At 44.4% G+C, this 26,733-nt stretch overlaps 1 protein-coding gene across 4 annotated transcripts in view; it reads left to right on the top strand.

Annotated features, from left to right (window-relative positions):
• The window catches only part of GSPT1 (G1 to S phase transition 1), a 132,804-nt gene that overhangs the window by 91,935 nt on the left and 14,136 nt on the right, over positions 1–26,733 (top strand). For all 4 annotated transcript variants that reach the window (XM_033914904.1, XM_033914902.1, XM_033914900.1 and 1 more), the window contains 4 exons: positions 6,703–6,796; positions 9,750–9,830; positions 14,159–14,332; positions 24,789–24,878. In XM_033914904.1, coding sequence (XP_033770795.1) covers positions 6,703–6,796; positions 9,750–9,830; positions 14,159–14,332; positions 24,789–24,878 — 439 coding nt within the window. The remainder of the gene's footprint in view (positions 1–6,702; positions 6,797–9,749; positions 9,831–14,158; positions 14,333–24,788; positions 24,879–26,733) is intronic.

Raw genomic sequence — 26,733 nt, 5'->3', positions numbered from 1 at the left:
GCCTTCCAGCACCTTCTCTGCCCTCAGGTTCTTCTCCTGTGCACAGACTATCAAGTCGCCATGTACTACATAAACAAGCAAGGCGGCACCGGATCTCGCCTCCTTTGTCAGGAGGCTCTCAGCATCTGGACCTGGGCCACGGCACGCAATCTCTTCCTCAAGGCTGTCTATATCCAGGGCGAACAGAACTCCCTGGCCGACAATCTCAGCCGCATCCTTCAACCTCACGAGTGGACTCTGGACCCTTCAACACTCCACTCCATCTTTGCTCGCTGGGGCACTCCGCAGGTGGACCTCTTTGCAGCGCCTCACAACCATCAGCTGCCCCAGTTCTGTTCCAGACTCTTCTTTCCTCATCGTCTGACCCCAGATGCATTCCTGCTCGACTGGACGGATCGGTTCCTCTATGCCTTTCCTCCACTGCCTCTGATGTTGCGGACGTTATCCAAACTCCGCAGGGACAGGGCCACCATGATTCTCATCGCTCCTCGGTGGCCTCGCCAACACTGGTTCTCCCTCCTGCTTCAGCTCAGCTCCAGGGAGCCCATTCCTCTTCCTGTGTTTCCTACTCTACTTACGCAGCACCGTCAGTCTCTACTGCATCCCAATCTGTCTTCGCTCCACCTGACAGCTTGGTTTCTCTCGGGCTGACCTCTCCAGAGAATCTGTCTCTGCCTGTCCGTCGCATTTTGGATGCCTCCAGGAAACCGGCCACCCTCCAATGTTACCATCAGAAGTGGACCAAGTTCTCCTCTTGGTGTCTACTGCATCATCACGATCCCACCTCATTAGCGGTGGAAACCGTACTGGACTATTTGCTCTCTGTCCGACGCTGGCCTCAAGTCTACCTCAATCAGAGTCCACCTCAGTGCCATCACTGCGTTTCATGAGCCTATCCTCTTACGGCTCATCCGCTGGTTTCCCGGTTCATGAGAGGCCTCTTCATTGTCAAACCACCTCTGAAGCCTCCTCCTGTCGCCTGGGACCTGAATGTGGTTTTATCAGCCCTCATGAAACCCACTTTTGAGCCTCTTGCCACAACTTCGCTCAAACTTCTGACATGGAAGGTGCTTTTCCTCATTGCCATCACCTTTGCCAGGAGGGTTAGTGAGATGCATGCACTGGTCGCCGATCCACCGTTCACTCTTTTTCACCATGACAAGGTGGTTCTGCGTACCCATCCTAAATTCCTTCCCAAGGTGGTCTCAGTTTTTCACCTCAACCAGTCCATTGTGTTGCCTCTCTTTTTCCCTAAACCCCATTATCATCCTGGGGAACAGGCATTGCACACGCTGGATTGTAAGCGTGCCCTTGCATACTACTTTGACCGTACCAGGGCTCACCGCTCGTCCCCTCAGCTCTTTCTGACCTTCGATCCTAACCGTCTAGGTCGTCCTGTCTCTAAACGGACGCTTTCCAACTGGCTTGCTGCCTGTATTGTGTTCTGTTATGCTCGGGCCGGTCTCTCACTGGAAGGTTCTGTCACGGCCCACAGGGTCAGAGCTATGGCTGCTTCTGTGGCTTTCCTCCGTTCCACGCCCATCGAGGAAATCTGCAAGGCTGCCACTTGGTCCTCAGTTCACACGTTCACTACTCACTACTGTCTTGATGCCTTCTCCAGACGGGATGGTCACTTCGGCCAATCTGTGTTACAAAATTTATTTTCCTAATGGCCAACCATCCCTCCTCCCTCTCTGTTAGCTTGGAGGTCACCCATGCGTTAAGAATATGCTGCCTGCTTGTCCTGGGATAAAGCACAGTTATTTACCGTAACAGGTGTTATCCAGGGACAGCAGGCAGATATTCTTACATCCCACCCTCCTCCCCGGGTTGGCTTCTTAGCTGGCTTATCTTAACTGGGGACCACGCTCTCCTCCGTCGGGCGGGAAGGCACTCGCGCATGCGCGGTGCGGCCAACTAGAACTTTCTAGTTAAAAAGGTCCGTACCGGGGCTCCGTCGGTGACGTCACCCATGCGTTAAGAATATCTGCCTGCTGTCCCTGGATAACACCTGTTACGGTAAGTAACTGTGCTTTTTTGCCATTTTTGGTACAAATACGCTGGCGATGACCATCTTGGTTTTTATTTTTATATATATATTTTTATTTATATATATATATAATTTTTTTAAAAAATTTTTATATATATATATATATATAAAACCAAAGCTTGATTTTTGGCTCAAAACCCCTCAATTCTGTTGCAAATTGATTGGGATGGATTCATCAGCCCCATATCTGTCGACTACATGTATGGATTGTGCTGGAACAGCGTCCTTTACCACGTCCCACAGCACACTGGAGGAAAGGGCCAGAGCTTCAGGCTTTGCTTCCTCTGGGTCCTCCAGGGCTGGGGAGCTGGCCTGGGTCCGTGATTTGGGCAGAAAGTCTCATCCAGAGACCATTCTAGAGCCTGGCACCAAATGCCTGCGTTCTGAGTCTGGGGACTCCTTTGGTGCGAGGTGAGCGCCTCAGCTGGACCCAGCAGTGACCCCGGGGTGTGAATTTTCCCCAGATTTTATTCAGCTCCTTTGGAGAGCGTATTCTTTGAACCTTTCTCATTTGACGCAGCCTTCTTCCAAGCTGGTCATCACGCCGGTGCCGGAGATCGCTGTGTAGGAGCCCTCTCATCCGCTATGACAGATTTCAATTGCATTAGTTGTCACATGGATATTATTCCTATCCTATCTCTTGACACTGTGTCCTGGATGCTGCTGATAAACTTGCCAGGACTAGTCAGTGCATACCTTGGAGAGTCCAGATTTGGGTGAGGACCCCACGATATGCAAACTTTTTAAGTCTGTCTCTATCCACCATTTCATTGCTGATGCCCTGTAAGAGCTTAAATTGGACTCTCAGTGTTCAGTCATAAACCACCTAATGTGCTGTCCTCCTTTTATCCATCCCACAGCTGGTGATGGAGCAGTGGGATACCCCAAAAGCTATATATATATATATATATAAGGAACAGCAGCCGCATAGGATCCGGATGCCTGAAGACGTCTTGAATTGGAAGTATAATGGGGATGGAATTGGAAGTATAATGGGGATATATATGTCAGAAGTCAGGTGGGGCTCCCTCATATCGGGGCCAGCTCTCTATTTTACCAGGAATGGACTTTCATATCCTTGGATCAATGGGTGCTGGACATCATTTGGGAGGGTCACAAGATAGATTTATTTTGCCTCCTCTGGATTTGTTTCTGGACTTTCCGGCAGGTCGGCCGGAAAAGGAGTCAAAGGTTTATGCTACCCTGAAGCATACCTTGGACATTTGAGCCATAGAGCCCGGTCTGGAAGTGAATTGGCTTAGGCAGATACTCTTTATACTTCATCATGCCAAAGAAAGACTGAGGACTGGAGACTCATTCTGGATCTCAAGTCGGTTAATCGCTTCTTGCGGATTCCTCATTTCCGAATGGAAACTGTGCTCACAGTCATAGCTGTTGTCTGTCCCGGGAAGTTTCTGGCATCCTTGGATCTCATGGAGGCTTGCCTCCATATTCCAATCTATCCAGAGTATCACAGGTTTCTGCGTTTCCATGTTCTGCAACAGCATTTCCAGTTCGCAGCTCTGCCCTTTAAGTTCACGACAGCACCTCGCAATTTCACCAAGGTGATGGTGGTTGTAGTGCAGGCAGGCAGGGTATGCAGGTCCATCCCTACTTGGATGACTAGTTGATCCGGGCTCCGTCTCAGCAGGAGTGCGAACGAACAGTGGAGACAGTAATGTCTGCTACAATGCTTGGGTTGGATTGTCAACTTCAGGAAGAGCCATTTGACATCATCACAGACCTTTGAGTATCTGGACCTTCTCTTCAACACCCTGCAGGGACATGTGTTTCTTCCCAAATTACGCAGACAAACTTCAGAAGCGAATTGGAGATCTCCTGGATCTTCCAATTCCCATAGCCTGGCATTATATACAGGTTCTGGAGTCCATGGAGACGGTCTCTTGGGCCAAGAGCGCACATGGCACCCTCCATAGGAGTCCCTCATCTCGCTGTGGTCTCCGCAGTGTCATCCCCTTTAGATGCCACTTACCTGGATGTAACCAGCTCACAGCAGTCTGTGCTGGTGGCTTTAGATGGAGGCTCTCTGCCAAGACAAACCTCTTCAGATCACGGAGTGGATCACTTTCATGATGGATGCAAGCCTGTTGGCTGAGGTGATCACTGCAAGGACCTCTCCATTCAGGGGCAGTAGATGCTGTATCAGAAGCATTGATTGATCAATCACCTGGAGCTTTGGGCTATTGGGCTGGCATTACTCGCTCTCTAGCCCACTCTGGAAGGGAAAACGGTGCGAGTGTTCTCGGACATCACCACGGCGATGGCATATGTAAATCGTCAAGGGGGTACAAGAAGCAATCCCTTGGGCCAGGGAGATCGCATGTTGTTTCACTTGGTGGAGTTGCATCTTCTGTCTGTCTCTACAGTGCACGTGGCCAGAGTCAACAACGTACAGGCAGACTTACTCAGTCAACAAGTCCTGGACCTGGGAGAATGGTCTCTTGCAAAAAGCATTATTGTGTAGCACTGTGGCCAACCACAGATAGACTTTATGGCTTTAGCCAGGAACTTGAAGGTCAGGTGCCACTTCAGTCGAAAAACAGAGTGCAGAAGTATAGGTCTGGACAACTTCGTTCAGCCTTGACCAGCTCACAAACTTTAGCCAGGAACTTGAAGGTCAGGTGCCACTTCAGTCGAAAAACAGAGTGCAGAAGTATAGGTCTGGACAACTTCGTTCAGCCTTGACCAGCTCACAAACTTTAGCCAGGAACTTGAAGGTCAGATGCCACTTCAGTCGAAAAACAGAGTGCAGAAGTATAGGTCTGGACAACTTCGTTCAGCCTTGGCCAGCTCACAAACTCCTTTGTGTTCCCTTTTTGCCTCTGGTTGGTTGGGTCATCTGCTGGATAGCATCACATCCTGACCTAGTGATCCTAGTGGCTCTAAACTGGCCTCATTGTCCATGGTATGCAGATTCTGTCCATCTTCATTGGGTCCTGAAGCTCAAGCTCCCTCTTCATCACAACCTTCTCAGTTAGGGTCCAGTGCCCATGGAGAACTTGCAGCGCTTTGGTCTTATGGCATGGCTCTTGAGTGCTCAGTCTTGATAGTCATTTCAATGCTTTTAAAGTCTAAAAAACCCTATACTATAGCTTCTTATACCAAAGCCTGGAAGGCTTTCCAAGAGTGGTGTGTCAAGGACCAGGAAGAGCCTGAGCAGGCTCCCATTCTGGTGGATCTGTCTTTTCTTAAGGCAAGCTTGGATAAGGGTTTAGCTGTAGCCTCCCTTAAGGTTCAGGTAGTAGGTTTTTTGTCTTTTCGAGCATATAGAGGTTCCAATTCGCTTACTGCTCATCCTGATGTGACCAGGTTTCTGAGAGGGGCACTTTGCTTGCAGCCTCCCTTGCGTCATCCTTTCCCTAGGTGGAATCTTAACATCATTCTGCAGTGTCTTGTAGAAGCCCCATTCGAGCCCCTGAAAGATGTTTCTCTTCTACATCTGATGATCAAGACTGTCTTTCTGGTCACCATTGTCTCAGCATGGCGTATTTCAGATCTTATGCAAGTTGAACATCAGGAGAGTCTTGCTCCACTATTTGGAGAAGACTAATGACTTTCAAATGACATCTCTTTGTCCTGACTACTACGTCTCAGTGAGGTAGGCCGACTTCTAAGACCTCAATCGCCCATTGGATTCATATGGCCATTTCCGTGACTTATATTACCTGCGACAAGCAGCTGCTGGTTTTTCTTAAGGCCCACTCGACTAGAACTGTTGCTGCATTGTGGGCAGATTCTCGAGCGATTCATCCAGATGAAATTTGCAGGGCAGCTACTTAGTCCTCTTTTTATACCTTTACCCGGTTTTACTGAGTGGATGAGGTGACTCGCTCTGAAGCTGCTTTTAGGAGTTCGGTGTTGAGGGCAGGCTCATCTGTCCCTCCCTAGATGCTGCCATTGCTTTGGTACGTCACCTAAAGTATGGAATCCGGAAGGGACATAGCAGAATGGAAGATTAGGTTTTTACCTTGGATAATCTTTTTTCTGTTAGTCCCTGTAGGATTCCATACGACCTGCCCTCTCTGTGTCAGCTCAGTTGTTCGGAATTGCCCTCTTTCTTTCTGCCTCAGTTATTCTCCTTACAGGCTTAAGGATCTTGCAGCCAGTCAATGGATCCTATGGGGAGCTTGCTTTCCTGTGAATATACATATAACCGATGGCTGTTTCATGTGGGTGCTCATTGTACACAGCAGGTTAGTTCTACATTGTTCCTCAGTGTTTTTCTGTGTTTATTACTTGTTTTTATATTTTGCAGAGCAGACCATAACAGAAATTGTTTATGTTGCTGGGGAGGTTACCCCATGCCCCCTTATTTTGTCAAGGATTAATACCAGTATAGTTACTTGGCTTTGGGACTAAACCTCATGGGGCTCCAACTCTCTTTCTAAGGCAGGAGGAGCACATGCTCAGAAAAGTGTTTGGATTTCTGCAACTCCCAGATTGCGGGAAGGGATTGAACACCTAGAATATGGAATCCTATAAGGACTAACAGAAAGAAGATTGTGGAAGGTAAAAACCTAATCTTCCATTCAGTTTCAAACTGATCTTAACTGTATCACAAGTTTATTTGGCATTCAAACTTTTTTTTTTTTAATATAGGTTGGTATTACATTTATTTTCTCTTTTCTTAGTGGATTACCTTTCATCCCATATCTGGATAATTTGCCAAACTTCTGTAGATCAGCTGATGGACCAGTGAGGCTGCCAATTGTGGATAAATACAAGGTATAAACAAATGTTTAAGCACCTGAATAAATTAATGTAAACCATTCTGAGCTCCCCTGGGAGAATGGTATAGAAAATTGAATAAATAAATTGTAAGATAAAAACTTGGTTTGTGTGCTCCATGATCAGTTATGGGTCGAGTTAAGGAACTAGGTCACTAGCACTCAGACTTAATGGGGTGGGGTCATTAGAGTGGGCAGACTTGATGGGCTATAGCCCTTTTCTGCCATCATCGTTCTATGTTTCCATGTTGTAAGAAAAATAATTTCAATATAACCTGTTAAACAGAAATACAACATTATACAAAATACCACATGCCCAGAATATGTACTACAAGTCCTCCCATAGGGAGTTATACCTCCACTTTAGTGGATCTTGCCTAATTTCTAATTTGTTCCAAATTATCTCCAGCAGGTTTACTGTTAACAGTATATTCTTGTACAATCCCGATCTATTCCTGGACAAATGATTTATGCATCTATGGTCGCCAGACAGCTTGTAGGAAGCTTCATTTACATAATGTTTTCAGCTCCTTCCCTCTTACCTCAGTGTCCTCAAGAATCCAGTTCATCTAAAAGCAGACAGTCACTTGTAGAGGACACAAAAAAGGGAGGGGTACAGGGAAACTCCTTGACAAATCAGTTTTGGGAGATAGCCCTAGTTCCCCCCCCCCCCAAAAAAAAAATAAAAAAATCCTAGAATTGCTGTTTTGGTGATCGATTTGATTTTCCTGGTCTGTTAGCAAAATCATTACTGTGGTGACCATCTTGTATTTTCTCAATTTCATTTAAAAGCTTTTTTCCGCCTCTACAAGCTTCATTTTTCAAGAAAACAGGTCATATGGACACCTCAGGACAGGATACTTCGGATTCATGGCCTGTTTGTGGCAGATGGCTGTCGGTTGAGCATCTGTGTTTCACGTGGCACGTGAGGGGATAAGATGGCATTGGCTTTAGTCCCCACCCCCTTAGGGGGTTCTACCACTCAGTCCATCCAAGGACCATCCAAAAAGTCAAAAATTGGGCCCACAGCCATGATTTCACATCTAAAGCCCGCAAATTCTTCAAGAGCTCCAAGAAAGTTTCAAAGGAGGTGGACGTCCCTCAGGGTCAAGGTTTTCCCCCAGAATTTATTAATATGCTGTTTCAGGCTTATCTAGCCAATAAAAATTGCCAAATCTACCTACAATGGTGTCTCTGTTGGTTCAGGGGCCCCTTCTTTCAAGAATACAAGTCCCCAGCAGAGGGACCATGTGCAGCTGGGGAACAATCCTCCAACGGACGATTCAGATGATCCAGATGAAGTTCTCATGCCTTTGTTTTCTCAGACAGGCACTTCCACAGTAGGGGATTTGGCTGCAGTCACAGATCTCCAGAATCCAGTCATGGTGCAGAGACTGCGTTGTCAGGGATTATTTCAGAATCTTTTCAGGAGTTAAAATTGGAGTCTAGCCAGTCCTCATGAATAGCACAAAGCTGCAGTCTTCCTCTTTTCCTGACCATCTAGACATTACGAAGATGTTCATGGATCACTGGGAGATACAGGAGGGTTATCTGAGAGGGGTTAAGGCTATGTCCAAGCTCTGTTCGATGGCAGAAGCCTTTAATTAGTGTTTTGTTTCTCCAAAGGTGGACTCCTTGGTGGCGCAGTGAGGGCGGTGTAGTATTGAAGAACGCACAAGACCACAGGATTGATTTTGTGCTGAAAAGACTGTCACTCCATGATCCTGACAGTACAGTACTTAATATCCATTTTGGTTTTTGAAGTACACTGTGACTGATGCCCTGTATGACCTATTCAGAGTGGTAAGCAAGCTGTTGGTTTACTCTTATCACCACGCCCAGGATGTTGTGGATCAGATAGTGGTCCAGTGATTCCTCGTATAAGGTGACCCTCAGTAAATTTTCCTTTAAAGGACAATTACTGTTTGGTAAGGATCTGGATGATTTTATTGTTAGTGTGCAGGACTGTAAACCAATGTCTTTGCCAGACAGCAGGTCTCGGTCTTCTAACAAATCGCTGGGTGCTGGACATTCTGCAAGACAGGTACAAGCTTATCGGCCTCTTCCCAAATTTTTCCTAGACTCTCCAGTGGGGAGACCAGTCAGAAATGCCAAAGTCCCAAAGATTGCTGGATATAGCAGCCATAGAGCCTGTCCCAGACTCCAACTCGGGCTCCAGCAGGTATTCGATATACTTCATCGTGCCAAAGAGAGGTTCTAATGACTTGAGACCAATGCTGCATCTCAAAGCAGTCAATGCGGCAAAAGTTCCTTGATTCAGAGAGCAGCCCTAAGGTAAGAGGGGAGGATCAAAATATGTAAATGAAGCTTCCTACAAGACATCTCACGAGATGGAATTGACTACCCACTTATCCAGGAATAGAGTGTGGATTTACAAGAAAAAAGATTAGCAAAGGTTAAGAACATAATCTTTCCTTTTTCTGCAGTGATTGAATTTGATGAGACAGCAGGTAATTATTATTTACTAGACTGTTTAGCCCAGACCCTAGAAGCAATAAGGGAGTTTTAGAGCATATCTTTGTAAATTGCATTTTATGATACATATTGAAGTATATTTTCTTTTAATGCATTGTTCATTGAATAGTAATGATTCAAAGCAATCCCTTGCAGCACCTTGTGTTAAAGAATGTCTTGTAACTGTACTAACATATTTGTTTACTGTTTAACTCTAAAAGCATCTGCTGTTAGCCCTAATACAAAATATAATTAATCTGGGAGCATTTCAATAGAGACCAGTATTGTAGAAACTGTTCAGATTTCCTCTCTATTGTTTAATACATGTTACACCTGGAAAAATTAAGGTTTGTTCAATTGTATAAATAACTATGAAGACATATAGATGTGCTACATATGAAATGGAAAAGGACTGGAATTGTCTTTTGTACATCTTAATACTATACTGTAAGTTTTTGTCTTCTGTTTTTGTGCAGGATATGGGCACTGTGGTGCTGGGAAAGCTAGAATCTGGGTCAATTTGCAAAGGACAGCAGCTTGTGATGATGCCAAACAAGGTATGATGAGCGTGTCTGTGCTGGGATCTTATTGAGAGAATTAACAAGGGGGGTCATTCCATATCAAGTGGTTTAGGGCTTCCCATCATGGATTTTGATGAAACTTTGTGTGTTGAATTTTACATTATTCAACTGAACTCTGGTAAAGTTTAAGATCTGCCAGTGGAGTACTTGATATAGCTCTTTGTTTGATACCATACCACGACCATGTACAGTATCAAAATATTTCCTTGATTATATAAGCAAAAGAAATGAAATTTGGCTATCTTATACAACTTTTTACAATCTAGTTAATGCTAAAAAAAAAAAAAATTCCTTAGCATCTGCACTGTTAGTTCGGGACTTGTGAGTATTGTGTCCATTGACCAGCAGGTGGAGATAGAGAATATAGAATTGTGCTGAGCCCAAAAGAACCCTCTGCAACTCAAGTTGTTCAATATTTCCAGCGAGTGGAAGATAGTTATGCAGCTCCTGGAATGATGAGATAAAGCCTGCTTCTGATTTCAGCTCGTCAGCTGGTTCCCAGTTGAGGTCAGGAGGTTTAAAGCCACCACCCATCTCAGTCTCTGGAAACTCTCCTCTTCTGAAAAGGAAGAGGATGACAAAGAGGTAAACCTTCTTGCATGGAGAGTTGAATTTCTGGTAAGGGCTTAGTTGGTAAGCTTATCCTGCTGTCAACCACATACCTCCACAGGAGAGAAGAATTTTCCATTCCTTTGTTTACTGGTTCAGCACTGAGGGGCCCATATAAAAAGGCTCGTGACAGAGCTGCATGTAGATGTCTGAGCACATGGCTTCTACTATGAGTGTAATACTGTGCCATACAGAAAACTAATGGCATATAAATTTTAAGAGTGGAAGACATGTGGTTAATGGGGAACAGCATGTTGGACACACATTCCCAAAGGTTTTATGATACTTGTAGCTTCTTATGCTCATGTTCACATATGCACTTGTTCTTTTGGGCTTAAATATGAGCTTTGCAAAAGTTGCTTACACAAAATTTTTGCAAGGTTCATATTTAGGCATCACACAATAAACAAAGTGTTCCGGCCGCCTCGAAGGGGAACTGGCATCAGCTTCGGGTATTGGAGTGCAGGGCTCCCCTTCGAGTGTGCACTACTCGCTGGCAGGGGGGACGGTGAAGACACCTCTGCTTCCCCTGTCGCCCACGCTGGGGTTTCCTCACCTGCTGGCAGTCAGGGAGATTCAGCATTGCTGACCACCAGGGGGCTGGGGATTCCTTTGCTGCTGCAGGCGGTCCTGCTTTAGTGGCGGGGTCTAGTCAGGCCTCGTTGCAGCTTCTTCTTTCAGGAGACAGTTTGTCAGTGAGCCTTCCCTCAGTTTTGGCGGGAAGCATGGACATTTTGCCCGCGGCCTTAGGTGACCTGCCTGTCTTAGAACGACAGGAACAGGTCTTAAATGTGTTTTCTGTTCTTGCTGTGAATTCAGTATTGCTGCCAAGAGATTTTTTGCCCTGATTTTGTGTTAGCCATGTACAAGACTTATTTACAGATAATTGGAGGTCCTGCTTCTGTCTTGGGGTCTTCTGGGGGGTTCTTACCTTCCTTGGTTGCCCCCATTCAGTCTCCTGCTCCAGCTCCTTCTGTCCAGCCCCCTCAGCCATCATCCAAGCGGCCGTGGGTGACTTGGGACAAGGATCTTTTAATGGCTGATCCAGTTTCTTCGGATGAGGACCTTGGATCTTGGGATGGATATCTAGGATCCTCTAGGGGGTGGGGGGGGGGGTCTGATGATTTGGATGTTGGATTTTTGGAGGCGACGGTTGGCGAAGATGCGCATTTTTTACCGGGAAGAAAGAGCTTATTATTCAGGTGTCTTCGGTTTTATGCTTTGAGGAGGAAGCTAAAGACCACCCTCGAGTTGTAGACCCTCTGCTGCTGGTCAACATCCTGCTCTCCCTATGCATCAGGATATTCGTTTGTGGTGTATGCTCAGTGGAAGATTCTAGATGCGCCTTTCTGTTTGGCGGAGTCCATGGCCAGGCTCTACCCCATTCCTGATGGGGATAAAGATACCTTTAAGTTTCCTGTGGTCGATGTGGTGGTCTCCGCTATCGCTTGAAGACATATCTGTTGAGGGCTGTTTAGCCCTGAGGGACCCTCAGGACCATAAGATGGAGTCTCCTTTAACAGAATTTTGATGTGGCTGCCTTGACTGTCCAGGCGGCAATTTGTGGTGGTCCTGTTGTCCAAGCTTGTCTCCGGTGGTCTGAACAGGTCCTGGACCGTGACTGGTCCTTAGTGGATTAAGAAGTGCCTAAGATTAAGCTCAGCGCTTCTTGTCTCTCTGATGTCATGCATGATCTGTTGCGGGCCTCGGCCGAGTCCATGGCCCTAGCAGTGGCAACCCTCTGTACCCTATGGCTTTGGGGTTGGTCGGCAGATGCGGTATCTAAGTCTAAGCTCAGTAAAATTCCCTTTCGGGGCTCCTTTCTCTTTGAGGAGTTGGATAAGCTGGTTCAGGCCTTGAATGACTAAGATGTCTTGGCTTCCAGAGAATCGACTTTGCCAGGCTTTGCGCAGTGGTACCGTCCATGGGCGTTTGTGTGATTTTTTTTGTAGGTACCACCCTGGCCGGGGGTTGGCCCCTTTTCCTTCCAGAGGTTGCTTTTTTCAGTGCATGCAGTCCTTTTGGCTAGTCCGCCGAGGGGGATGAGACTCCTCTGGAGGCTCCTCTTTGGCCCGCCCGGCCCAATGACTCACTGCCAGTCCTTCCCCCGGTGCCAGTTGTAGCCCGATTGTGGGAGTTTTACTGGGGATTGGCCAAGATCACAACGGATCAGTGGGTCCTAGAAGTGATTTGGGACGGCTATGCTCTAGAATTGTCCCGTTCATTGCCAGATTGCTTTCTCTCCTCTCCTTGTCAAGTGACTTGGAAGAAGAGGGCTTTTCAGCAGATGCTGCTCAGGTTGCTAGACCTCAAAACAGTGGTTCCAGTGCCTCCTCAGGAATTTGCACCAGCAGGAACTCCATTTACTTCATGGTATCCAAGAAAAGGGGTTTTCCTGCCTATTTTGGATCTGAAAGGTGTCAACAGAGCTCTCCAGTTTCCATCTTTTCGTATAGAAACCCTGAAATACATATTTCTTGCTGTCCAGCCTGGAGAATTTCTGACTTCTCTTGACCTGAAGGAGGCCTATCTGCATGCACTGATTTCAGTACTCCCATCAGCGATTCCTTCACTTTGCAATTTTGGGTGATGGTCGCTCCAATTTCACGATCTGAGCTCTCCCATACCTCTTTGGGGGTTAGTTTGTCGCAGCCTGCGCTGGTGGCTACAGTCTTGCAGTCTGGTTCAAGGAGTGAATCTCGATTAGCCCCAGTGGACAGTGCTTCTCGCAGATACCAGTCTCCTCGGTTGGAGAGCTCAGTGTCTTGGGGGCTCAGTTCAGAGCAGCTGGTCGATCAATGTTCTGGAGACCACCAGCCATTCAGCTAGCATAGGTGGAATTCCAGTCCTTGCTTGAGGGCAAGTCAGTTCGAGTTCACTCTGACAATATCACAACGGTCGCTTACGTCAATCAGCAAGGGGGCACCAAGAGTCCTCTGGTGGTGCAGGAGGCCTCTCTTCTCATGGAGTGGGCCGAGGCTCATCTTCTGGACATCTCGGTTTCCCACATAGCCGGAGTGGATAATGTCCAGGCGAACTTCCTCAGTCGCTCCATCCCGGCAAGTGGTATCTCAAAAAGGAAGCTTTTGAGTTGATTAGTCATGGGGAGAATTTGTGGGAGCCAGCCAAGAAGTCGCTCAGCACGCTCCTGCTCAGTGTCGCTCAGCGGCTGAAGAAACCCAATCTCGCAGCAGCCACAAACCGACTGGGTTAACGGCGGTGCAGGAGGGTGGAAAGCTCGCTACTGCCCACTGAACCACCAGGGATTGGCAGAGGAGTTATGACGGTCAGGGCAGGGAGGGGGACAAGGTGCAGAGCCTGGCGGCGGCCTGCAATAATTCTGGGAGGGGTTTCTGGCCCGAATATAAACCGGGACCCCCATTTTTGGTCCCAAAATCCCGGTTTATATTTGAGTATATACGGTACTTGTCTGCACTCAATTTTTTCTTCTTGGAAAAGTTTTTCTTTTCTGTGCCTCATTATTAGAAGAAGAATGTGTAAGGCATTATGATTATAGAAGTGTTCCACTGCTTTGTGTTATAAATACTGAATAGCTGGAGTTTCATAGGGTCCTTAAGGGGCTCAGCACAATTCTATATTGTCTGTCTACAGGTCCTGGACTGATCTGGTGGGATTAAAAGAAAATTAGCAGGTAAGACCTAATTTCACCTTCATGCTTATTTGTATTCTTAAAGCACAATGTAGAAGTCCTTGGGATCTTATCAGATGAAGTAGAAACTGAAGCTGTATCCCCTGGGGAAAACCTCAAAATCAGACTGAAAGGAATAGAAGAAGAAGAGATTCTTCCTGGATTTATACTTTGTGATCCAAACAACTTGTGTCACTCTGGACGTACATTTGATGCCCAGGTAAATACACTAGCAGAAATTCCACAGATAATTGAATATGTTGTATGTACTATATGTTTGTAGGTAGAAGACAGTTTATGGGATGCAGATCAGCTCTATTGAGAATATCTTTTAAAAAATACAAAAAAACCTTTTCTGACTGTGCATAGTAATCATTACATTACATTACATTAGGGATTTCTATTCCGCTTGTGCCTTGCGGTTCTAGGCGGATTACAATATAGAAAATATCTGGGACATTCCAGTAGAATTACATTTCAGGATAGGAGTAAGTTACAGGAACAGTGAAGAGTTATGATATTACAATTTTACAGAAGATATTACTTATTACAGAAGATAATACATATAGCAGAAGATAATGCATTTTACAGAGGTAATACATGTCAACTCGATTAGTTAAGTCGGGTGTAGTGTAGAAGAGTTACAGTACATTCTTGATCACAGACAAAGAGATAATATGGGTGAGTGATTCCGAAGTCGTTGATTGGGAACTCATTGGGCGGTGGTTAGAGTGATGGGAGATATTTTTTGAACAGTAGTGTTTTTATTTCTTTGCGGAACTCTTTTATGTCTGTTGTTTTGGTCAGTAATTTAGAGATGTCAGAGTCTATTTTGGCTGCCTGTGTCCCCAGGAGGTTGTCGTAGAGTTTCTTACGACAAGTACCGTTGAGTGGTGGATAGGTGAAGAGGTTCTGTGTTCTCCTTTTTCTTGGTGGGTAGTAGTAGTGAAAACGGTTATTTAGGTAACTGGGTGCCGTGCCATGGGTTACTTTGAAAATGAGACAGTAGAGTTTGAATTGTGTTCTTGCTTTTATTGGTAGCCAGTGAGATTCTAGGTATGCATTGGTAATGTGGTCGTATTTGCTGAGTGAATATATGAGTCTGAGGGCTGTGTTCTGGATGGTCTGTAGTTTTTTTATTGTGTTGGTCGGGCAGGGTAAGTAGAGGCTGATGCAGTAGTCGACGATACTTAGTACCAGGGATTGGACAATGATCCTGAATTGGTCTTTTTTAAAGAATTTTCTGATTTTTCTTAAATTTCGCATTGTGAAGAATGCTTTTTGAGTGATTTTTTGGATTTGTGTTTGCATTGTACAGCATCTGTCTAAGTGTATTCCAAGGATTTTGAGGGAGTTCTGTATAGGGTACTTGATTGAGTTTACTTCCAGTTCTGTTAGGGATGGTGTTTTGTCTTTCTCTAGTAATAAGAATTTGGTTTTGTCAGAGTTTAGCTTCAACTTGTGATCTATCATCCATTTATCCACTGTTTCCAATGTAGTTTTCAGGCGTTCTGTGGAGATTGGGTTATGTATGTCGAATGGAAGGAGGATGGTAATGTCGTCCGCGTAGCTGAGAGAAGTAATATTTTGGGCGTCTAGGGTGGTGCCTAGGGAAGATATGAATAGGTTGAAAAGTGTGGGAGAGAGGGGAGAGCCTTGTGGTACTCCACATGGATTGGACCATGGTTCAGATAGAATGTCTTTAGATTTTACTCTGTATGTTCTATTTTTGAGGAAGCCTTTGAACCAGTTATGAACTTTACCTGAAATTCCTATTGCGTCTAGTATTTGGAGGAGTATGTAGTGGTCCACAAGATCGAATGCAGCTGATAAATCAAATTGGATGATTAGCAGTTTGTTTCCTTGGCTGAGGTGACTTCGAGCTATGTCTAGTAGAGATACCAGTAGAGTTTCAGTACTGTAGTTGGTTCTGAATCCGGATTGGGATGGGTGTAAGATGTTGTGGGATTCGAGGTACGTGGACAGTTGTTGTGCGACTAGTCCTTCTATTATTTTGACGTATGTTGGGATAGAAGCGATTGGTCTGTAGTTTGATGGGCTGTTTGTTAGACCTTTGGGATCTTTCAGTATTGGCGTGATTATAATTTCTCCGAGGTCTGGTGGGAACTGGCCTTCCCTGAGTGTGGTTTGCAGCCATAGTGTGTAGCAAGCTTTGAAGTTGGTGGAAGCTGTTGCTAGTAGGTATGGTGGGCAGTTATTCAGATCACATGCTGATTTGCAATATTTTTTGTATAGCCTGTCTAATTCGGTCCATTGGGTTTTAGGGAAGTCGGTCCAGAACCTGTCTGCTGATATTGCTTCGACTGTTGTGGGTTTTGTTAGAATCTTGTCTGTGTTGTATTGTGAGTTGTTAAATGTTGTTCTAATTGAGATGATTTTATTTTTGAAGTGGTCTGCTAATTGAGAGGCTGTAGGTGTTAGGTTTTCCTGGGTGGCTAGACATGGTTTAGTGTCGGTGAGGTTTCTTACTAGGTTGAACAGTTTTTTTGTGTCTGGTTTGTCGGTGCCTATGAGGTTAGAGTAGTAGTCTTTGCGTTTTTCCTTCAATTTGATTTTGTATTGCTTGAGTTGGATTTTCCATTCTATTTTGGTAATAACTTGTTTCTGTTTTGTCCATGCCCTTTCTAGTTGTCTACATTTCCTTTTTAGTTGTAGGAGTTCGGTGTCAAACCATTTATCTGATTGTCTATGTATTTTGTTTTTTTCTCTTAGTGGTGCTAGTTTGTTCAAGGTCGATTCGCTGAGAGACCGCCAGGAGTTTATGAATTCACTGGGGTTGCTGGAATCTATTGCTGGGTCCACTGCATTCCAGAATGTGTTTGGTTCGATTTTCTGTCTAGTCTTAAAGCTTGTTTTGAGGGGGGTGGGTTTGTTTTTGGTATGTTCCCAATTGATGGTGAAGTTGTATTTATAGTGGTCCGAACATAGGGTGGGTTGCCAGGTGCCATTGGTGATTTGGATGTTTTGTGTGTTGAAGTTTGGGGATGAGTATGCTGCGATATCGAGTTGGTGACCTTTTTCATGTGTTGGTTCCGGGTTGAGGATCTGGTATGATAGGGTACTGAGGTATGATATAATATCTTCTACTTGTTTGGAGGAGTGGTCTTCTAGGTGGAGGTTTAAGTCACCAAGGATCAGATTGTTTGTAGAGGAAAGCGAGTTCTGGAGGATGAACTCTTCTAGCTCATGTTTAGTTATATTCCATTTTCCTGGGGTGATGTAGCATAGAAGGCAGTTTAGATTTCCTGTTAGGGTGGCGTCAGAAAGTTGGCAAGCTAGAAGGTCTAAATGGGGGGAGGAATGCTTGGCTAGGACTTTGATGTTGAAGTTGTTTTTTGCTATGATTGCAATCCCTCCTCCTCGTCTGTTTGCTCGGCATACTAGTTCAATTTTGTATCCTTTGGGACAGATTTCTATAATGTGAGGGTCTTTGTCGGATGTGAGCCAGGTTTCAGTGAGGAAGAGGCATCCTAGGTCTTCTTTGATTAGCCAGTCTTTGATTAGTTCTGTTTTTGGACCTACTGATCGTATATTTAAGTATGAACATGCTATTTGTGTGAATTTTGTGAGTGGGCAGGGGGTAGGAGCTATGTTTGATAGTATTTTTTGTGTTGTCTGGGGTCTTTGAAAGCTTATCTTGGCTTTTGTTGTATGTCTTTTTCCCCAGATTGTGGGTATGCTTGTTTGGTTGGATGGTGAACAGAGGATCAAAGTTCTAGGGGTTTGGGTTTTTCTGGTTAATAGGACCGATTTGTTTGGTACTGTGATGATTGGGATTGGCTGTGTGTGGTATCCGGTTGTTTTCCATTTGTCTGTGAAGAGGGATAGTAGTAGGATAGCAAGGATGAGTTTGGGTGTGCTTGTATCCATTCTGTGTGTGGCTGAAAGAAGTTGTTGTGGAATTTGCAGGAACTTTGGAGGGCCTCGGTATGTAGGCTGGTCGGGTTTCTGTTTGTAGTTGAGTTAACTAGTAATTGTTTGTTTGGGTTTTGGTGTTGGTGGTCTAGTGTGATTGCCTGGTGGTGTTAGGTGGTTATTCTCACTCACCTCTACGTTAGGTAGTGTTGGCAATTTCTGTATTCGGCAGTCGTCCCTGCAGTCGCTTCCCAAAGGCGCGCACTAAGGCGCATGCGCCTTTGTCGTGCGCCTTCGTCGGCGCGCCGAATGGCGGTGCGCCGTTGGCCCTGGGTCGAATTAAATATGGTGTCCTCCTGCGGGAACGGGGGGGCGGAGCAGGGCTCCCACGCCGGCCCGTTCGAGCTGGCTTGTGTGGCGCTGGCGTCGGGTCTGTAGTTTTTAAAATGTGTCCTCCTGCGGGAACGGGGGGGCGGAGCAGGGCTCCCACGCCGGCCCGTTCGAGCTGGCTTGTGTGGCGCTGGCGTCGGGTCTGTAGTTTTTAAAATGTGTCCTCCTGCGGGAACGAGGGGGCGGAGCAGGGCTCCCACGCCGGCCCGTTCGAGCTGGCTTGTGTGGCGCTGGCGTCGGGTCTGTAGTTTTTAAAATGTGTCCTCCTGCGGGAACGGGGGGGCGGAGCAGGGCTCCCACGCCGGCCCGTTCGAGCTGGCTTGTGTGGCGCTGGCGTCGGGTCTGTAGTTTTTAAAATGTGTCCTCCTGCGGGAACGGGGGGGCGGAGCAGGGCTCCCACGCCGGCCCGTTCGAGCTGGCTTGTGTGGCGCTGGCGTCGGGTCTGTAGTTTTTAAAATGTGCTATTTCTCATGTTCCCTCAATCTTTTGTTTAAGGTACAGCACTAAATAAATCAGAAAGGTACTGTAACTACTTTCTATGGAACATTCTCTAGTATTTGTTTTGCCACTGCTTGACCTAAGTACCTCCTCAATGAAAGTACTTCTCTGTGTGAAAGTAGCATACTGTTTTTGAAACCCTGAATTGCTTTGCCTTCTAAATATCCATTTTTAAAGAGGTTATCGCATTCAAGACCCTATGTTCTATGAATCCTTAGTGTGATTCTAGTTCAAGTCACAAAACCTGAAATACTTAGCCTATTAGTAGAGGTTATTTCAGCCCCAAAATGAATTGAACTTGGATACTTGACTTGTAGCCCCAATATCTGTAATTATTCCACAAAAGGATATTTTCATATTTGCCCTAAGTTTTTCTAAGTGTAGTATTTGCTTTTCTCATGAATCGGTCCTTAGCACATCCCACTTTATTCTCTGGCCTAATATGTATGAAAATTCTCTGGCCTAATGGCGTATGCACATACTAGGCTGTAAAAGAATATGTAACCCTGGATTACAATATGAAACGCAACTAGGGGTGATAGTAGGTAAATGGATTTTAATGGCGTATGCACATACTAGGCCAGCGATGGCGAACCTATGGCACGCGTGCCAGCTGTGGCACGCGAAGGCCTTGCAGCTGGCACGCGGGAAGGTCCGCAATAGAGAGCTGCACGGGAAGGGGCTGGATGTACTAAGTCGCGCGGCTTTTCTCCCTACCTGCTCTGCTTGCAGCACAGAGCCGAACGGAAGTCTTCCCGACGTCAGCGGCAGGGAGGGCTGACGTCGGGAAGACTTCCGTTCGGCTCTGTACTGCAGGCAGGGTAGGTAAGGAGGAGTAGCCTCGCGGCTACCAAGGGAGGGGGGCGGTCCGCCCCGCCCCGCCCCGTGTGCAGCACAGCCGGCCAGGTCCCCTTTTGTGGCGCTAACCCGACCGACAGGGCCGCCATCAGGGCAGGTGGGCGCCAACGCCCAGCAAATTTAGATTCCTGCCCGACTGTCATCTGCCGAATCCTGCTGCCGCCACTGCTTAATGCGCAGCCTGAAGAGCCACCGAAAAACCCGCCGGACTTTAAACAAAAAAAAACCCCAGCAAGCGACTCGAACCCGGCTTCCCTCCGAAACCGGAAGTTACGTCGGGGGGGGGGGGGGGGGTAGAGAAGAGAAGCCGGCACAGACCACTAGAGCCCCGGAGCATGCGGGAGATAGGCCAGCCACGGAGGGAAGCTTACTTGCTCTTGCTTACTTCGGGCCTTTCTCGCTGCCGGGTCCTGCCTACTTTCTGTTTCCGTGAAGGCAGGACCCGGTAACGAGAAAGGCCCGAAGTAAGCAAGAGCAGCAAGTTGTAAACTTCCCTCTGTCGCTGCCCTTTGGGAGATAGGTCAGCGACCAAGGGAAACTTGCAACTTGCCTTTGTCTATAGCGAATCTGCCGGGTGTGTGAGACGGGGGGGGGGATGGGAGGAGTAATGCTGCTGCATCCAATTAGGGGGGAGGGGGAAGATAAATGCTGCTTCTGCTGTGCCCAATTGGGGGGGGGGAGAGAAATGCTGATGATACTGCTGTACTCAGTGGGGGGAGGGGGGAAGAGAAATACTGCTGTACCCAATTGGGGAGAGAGAGGGAAGGAGGGAGAAGGAAGATCAGGAAAAGGAAGAAAGAGATGCAAAGACCATGGGACGGAGGGAAAGGAGATACCATACCATGGAGTGGAAGAGAGAGATGTCAGGGCATATGGGGGGGGGGGAAGCAGGGCCAGATTAAGGATAGGCACTGTAGGCACAGGCCTAGGGCCTGAAATAGTCAGGGGGGCCTGCCAGTGCTGTGCTTTGGGGCCTCACCCTTGCTGGATTCGCTGGCAGCAGCAGCAGCCTCATCATCATCCCGGGCGAATCCCAACCCGATCCGACCTTCCTATCTCTCCCTCCTTCCCTCATCAGTGACGTGCCAGAGGGAATCACGGCAGGAGAAAGTCCTGAAGCAACCTGTTTAGAGTCTCGTGATGGGAGGGAGGGAGAGTTAGGAGGGTCGTGGGGGGGAGAGTAGCAGTCTGACCCGGGTGTTCGACCTGGCGTCATGAACTTCTTCGGCTAGCATCAGCATTTACAATTCACTGCTGTTGCCAGCTTCAGGCCTTCCTCTCCACCGGGTCCTGCCTACTTCTGTTTCCATGAAGGCAGGACCCGACAGAGAAGAAGGCCCGAAGCTGGCAACAGCAGCAAATTGTGAATGCTGCTGCCTGAAGAAGTTCATGACGCCAGGTCATGGGTGACAGAAGGAGGAAAGGGAGCAGAGGGGGAGAGACTTGCTGCACCCAACTGGAGGGAGAAAGAAGATGAGGGAGGGAATGGAATGAGATGCCAGGGATTGGAGGGAAGGGAAGGGAGGGAGGAAGAGATGCCAGGGCATGGAGGGAAGGAGGAAAGTATGCCAGACCAAGGGAAAAGGAAGGAGGAGAAGACAAAGCATGGAGGGGGAGGGAGAGATGGAAGAAAAGGAAAGGAGTGAGATGCTAGAGAATCAGGGAAGGGAAGATACCAGACTATGGGGTGCGAAGGAAAGAAAGGAGAAGAGAGAGATGCCAGAGCATAGGGGACGGGATGGTGACAGAGAGAGAAAAATGGAGAGGTGGCAGAGCTGAAATCAATCATGTACAAAGGATAAGAGAAGGGGCACAGGATAGACAGTTTATTGAAGGAGCATAAAAAGAGGGAAGATGCCATATGGAACGGGGATAGGGCAGACAGTGGATGGAAGGGGCTGATGCTGTATGGAAGACAGAGCGGACAGAAGCTGGCTAGAAAGAAGAGTGAAGACAAGATGATTAAAGCAAAAACGACAAAAGGTAGAAAAAATTGTTTTGTTGCTTTACGTAGAATCAAGTAGTATTGTATCTATTGATTAAAGTTTATAAATAGGAAATAGAAATAAGACAGTTTTTTTGGGACTAAACCCCTTTCCTCAGGTCAGGACAGGATACCATAACAGCAGGGGTGCCCAAATGGTCGAGTGCGATCGACCAGTAGATCGCAAAGGCAATGTGAGTCGATCGCGTTGCCTTGCCAATCTTTTTCTTCCTGCCTCCCTGAGCCAGGCCAGGCGCGTAGAAGCGCTGGACTCACAAGACTTCACAAGACAAATGAAATCACTGCTAGCAGTTCTGAAAATGAAATCCTAAAAGCGTGGAATTCTCTGCCAGACAATTTTAAGTCCATGAAAGCACTTGGGATTGCTCTTCTTACTTTGTTTGGGTCATCCTATGCTTGTGAGCAGCTGTTTTCGGCTTTGAATCATATAAAATCTGATGCTAGAAACAGATTAACGGATGACATGAGTGCTGCATGTGTTGCTCTGAAATTAACGCACTATGAGCCAAGGATTGACAAGTTATCAGCATGCATGCAACAACAAAAATCACATTAATTTTTTTCAGAGCATGCCCAATGCATATGTTTACTTGAAGCAGTGTTTTCAGTTTGCAGTTAAGACACTTTCTAAGTTATTTAAATATTATTTAAAGATGTTATTTAAAAAAGGGACTTTACATGGCCCTGTTGTATTCCAATCTGGAATTTCCAATAAAAACGGTTGGTTTAATTGAAAGCTCTTTTGTTTTCTTTACATCATATTATTAGAAATGTAATGATTTAACTATTTTCTAATTTGATTGTAAATTTTACAAAAAAACATGTATAGACTCTTTGGGAATATACACCGAGTCTTGACACAGTTAACAGTTTTAAGAAGTTTATCTTTTTTTTTACTCAGGATACATTTGACATGTTATGTGAATAATACATTTAAAATATATTGTGTAACTGAATCAAATTCTTCCTAAATTCATTAAATTGAATGAAATCATTAAAACATTATAAATTGCCAATAAATTGAAATGAAAACCAAAGGATTGTGAATCAAATTAATTCTCTGACAATACAAAGATTCCAACCTTTAAAAATGATGTTACATAGTTCAGGCAACTTTATAAAGAGTTTTTAGATACTAAAATCTTGTTATTAAGGTTTAATTGACGTGCTGGCACTTTGAGGAAATTCTTTGGTTTTGTGCGGCAGTTTGGGCACTCGGGCTCAAAAAGGTTAGCCATCACTGTACTAGGCTGTAAAAGAATATGTAACCCTGGATTACAATATGAAACGCAACTACTCTACCAGTTTCTTATCTCTAATTATATTTCAACCCTGATAACTTAGGGGTGATGATAGGTAAATGGATTTTATCAAACTGATTAGCAAACTCCTATATTCCATTTCTAAAACTTACCAGGATTTCAGCTAAATGTTGTAGCGAAGACACTTTAAATCAGAACTGTGGCACTGTCAGTTTCACATCTCTGCATATTGCAGCATGATCTTCATTCACTCTACATCCCACTACTATCTAGAAAATGTATCTGAAAGAGACTATGCATTTAGATAAACAGTGCTGTAAAGCTTTTTCAAGTAATGGTCAGCATTTAAAAATGCAGCCTTGAAATATGGAGATTTACTCTCTTGCTGGACACTCTTTCTCTGATGGAGGACTGCCTTTGAATGACCATTAGCAGCACAGAAGTACTAGTATATACAAAAAGAAAACAAAACATAGAAATAACATACAATTTAAAATATGACAGGAAAACAACAAAAATGCTCAGGAGGAGCCTCATCTCGGAGATCCTATTGGGGATTAAGACAGTGTGTGGTGCAATGGTTGTGGAAGTGTGTAGTGCAGTGGTTAGAGCTACAGCCTCAGCACCCTGAGGTTGTGGGTTCAAATTCCACACTGCTCCTTGTGACCCTGGGCAAGTCACTTAATCCCCATTGCCCCAGGTACATTAGATAGAGTGGGAGCCTGCCGGGTCAGTTAGGAAAAAATGCTCAAGTACCTGAATAATTTGTAATTCGCATAGAATTGTAGGATATGCGGAATATAAATTATTAAAATTAAAAATAATTTATAGGACCGAGGCAAAACCAAGCTTCCAGATTAGCAAGATTTTTTGCATGTGTACTGTATGATGTTTGTGTATATACATACTTCATATACAGTATATATGCTTGTGTGTTCTTCCTCAGCAAACCTAAACTATAAGTCACAACAGTTTGTGATAAGATTATTTTGCCAAGAATAAAAGGCCCATTATGCTAGAAAGGACAAGATGATTTCTCTAAAGAAGTCATGTTTAAAGAAAAGTAATATATTGTATTAAGACAGTTTAAATTTAACTGAGAATGGAAAATAATCAGCAGATGATTGAGCTTGATATACCATCTTTCTTGAAGCATGTCCTTGATTATCCAACTGCAGGTTTATGCATGATAACTGAAGAAGGAAGAGCAAGAACTACTGTACATGTTGAACTTTTCCACTTAATAAAGCTGAACTGTATTGGTTCTTTTTTTTTCTTTTTTTATAATTTTCAAATAACAGATACAAAAAAAAAATTTGTATAAAATCAATCCAGTTCACATCACAGGAGAAATTAGAATGCAAACCAAGAATAACAATCATAATCAGAAATCAAGATCAGCTTTTATTTTAAAATGCATTACTAAATTTTTTCTGCAGTAGTGTCTGTCAGCCTGTTGTAGTAAAGTTATGTGTACCATCAGTAGAAAGGACTGCTGTGATAGGGGAATTTTAAGACCTTAAGACTGACTACTTTGTGACTGATTTGGGTCTTGAACAGCCAGATGTGGTCCTTCAAATAAATAAAATTCACCATCGGAGTCCTGTAGAAGAAAGGTAGGGAGGTTCTGAAAAGTAGAAGCTATACCTGTGTCTCTGAATAGTCATACAGTAACTTGTCATCCTGCAGCTTGTGAAGGGGAGGGAGGTATACAGTTTGGTGTGGCAGAAATGGGCATTCCTAAATGTAATCTGACACCCCTAAAGCATGCTTCTCTTATCTTGTAGATAGTGATTATAGAGCACAAATCCATCATTTGTCCAGGATATAATGCAGTGCTGCACATTCATACCTGCATTGAAGAAGTTGAAATAACTGTAAGTTATTTATTTTTTGTTATTGCAAATGCTTATTTTTTTTTTATTTGTTTTTATAACTTACATCAAGTGTAACAGGAAATAATTTATATTGATTCATATTGGAAAATGAGCTTAATAAATATGTAAGATATTTTATGTTCAGAAAATTATATTTACTTATTTATTAATTTTGTTGAAAAATTGATCAATATTAATTGGATGTGATTGTACATTAAATTTGTCAGATTTCTTTATGATTCATATTTAAAATTGGGTAGCTTATTATAGAAGCTAATTAAATATATTAGAATAGCTTGAAAGGAGTTTTTTCTGTACCTGATATCAAATTTACGTTTCCAAGTTTTCGTAATTAATTGGGGAGGGATGGGAGGGGAGGAGGGTATATAAGGGTGGGTTTGCAGGGGAGTGGGATTATATTTTTAATCTTATCTGTTGGGAAAATGTTTATTTATTAAACACTAATTATAAGTTGATTTATAGGAAGATAAGTTCTAGTTTCATTTATTAATCATATAATGAATTTTAAGATATTTTCTTTAAATGTTAATGGTCTCAACCATCTGATAAAAAGAAAAAAAAACATTGTTATTTTTAAAACAACAAAATGCGGATATCTGCTATATCCAAGAGACACATCTGTCAGATATAGAATCTAAAAAAATGGAAGGAGGATGGGTCAAACATTGTTTTTTCTCTCCGGCTGTTGGTAAAAAGGCTGGTGTTGCTATTTTAGTGAATAGGAAATGCACTGCTTTGTTTAAATTAAAGGCTTCAGATTCTTTAGGAAGATGGGTAGATGTGGAAATGAGCATGGGGAATACTACAATGGCGCTTTTTAATGTATATGCCCCTAATTTGAACCAAAATGAATATTTTAAGACCTCTACAACAACTGATACTCCCACTGGCTGCCTCTAATTCAGTGGTGGCTGGGGATTTTAATGCTGTTATGCTCCAACTCAGCACCAAATATTTTGGCAGTCCCATGGTCAGATCACAATTTTATTTCTATTAATTTTTATTTTAAGGAACCTTTTTCAATAAATACGCACTCGGAAATTAAAACAATCTCATACAGAGACTTTTCAAAACTAGAAACCTCCGACATCACACCTTATTTCAATCCCTCAACAAACACTCAACAATTTAATAGCATCGAAGAACAACTTCAGTTTTGGAATTTGACTTTAGAATCCATTATAAATACGAAAGCACCGTTTATCACCAAAATAATATCTATTCGTAAATCCAACAATCCATGGTATTCTAAGGAATTATCCCAAATAAAAACGCAACTCCGTGCCTCTGAAAGGAAATGGCGTTCCTCAAAAACTCTCATTAATCTTCAAAGATTTAAAGACATCGCCACTTATTACAAAGACAAAATAGTTCAAGCAAAAAAATATTATTACAATGAAAAGATCCAAAAATCAAAAAACACTGCAGTCTTATATAACCTTTTAAAATCATTAAATCCCGATAAACAAAGGAACAAATCAATTCAAAAACCAACTATAACAGCTCAAGACCTAGCAGAATACTTTTGCAATAAGATTGAAAAGATTAGACAAAAATTCAATATCACTAATAATACAACAATCCTGCCTGTACCAGAAAATCAAAATACAAATACTATCATTCCAGTAGCAAAATGTTCAAACCTCAGAGTTCCAACTTTAGAAGACCTAGAAAGACACTTTAAATCAATTAACCTAAAAGGCTCATCCTTGGAAACCATTCCACCATACTATTTAAAGAAATTTTTCCAAAATTTCGGTCCTTTTATCCTCTCCCTTATTCACAAGAGTTTTTCATCTGTCACTGTACCAATCTCGTGGAAATCCTCTATCAT

The sequence above is a fragment of the Geotrypetes seraphini genome, chromosome 11, assembly GCF_902459505.1.
Source record: "Geotrypetes seraphini chromosome 11, aGeoSer1.1, whole genome shotgun sequence".
Taxonomy (NCBI): Eukaryota; Metazoa; Chordata; class Amphibia; order Gymnophiona; family Dermophiidae; genus Geotrypetes; species Geotrypetes seraphini.
The sequence above is the reverse complement of the archived record's forward strand: the minus strand, read 5'-3'. Positions and strand labels throughout refer to the sequence as shown.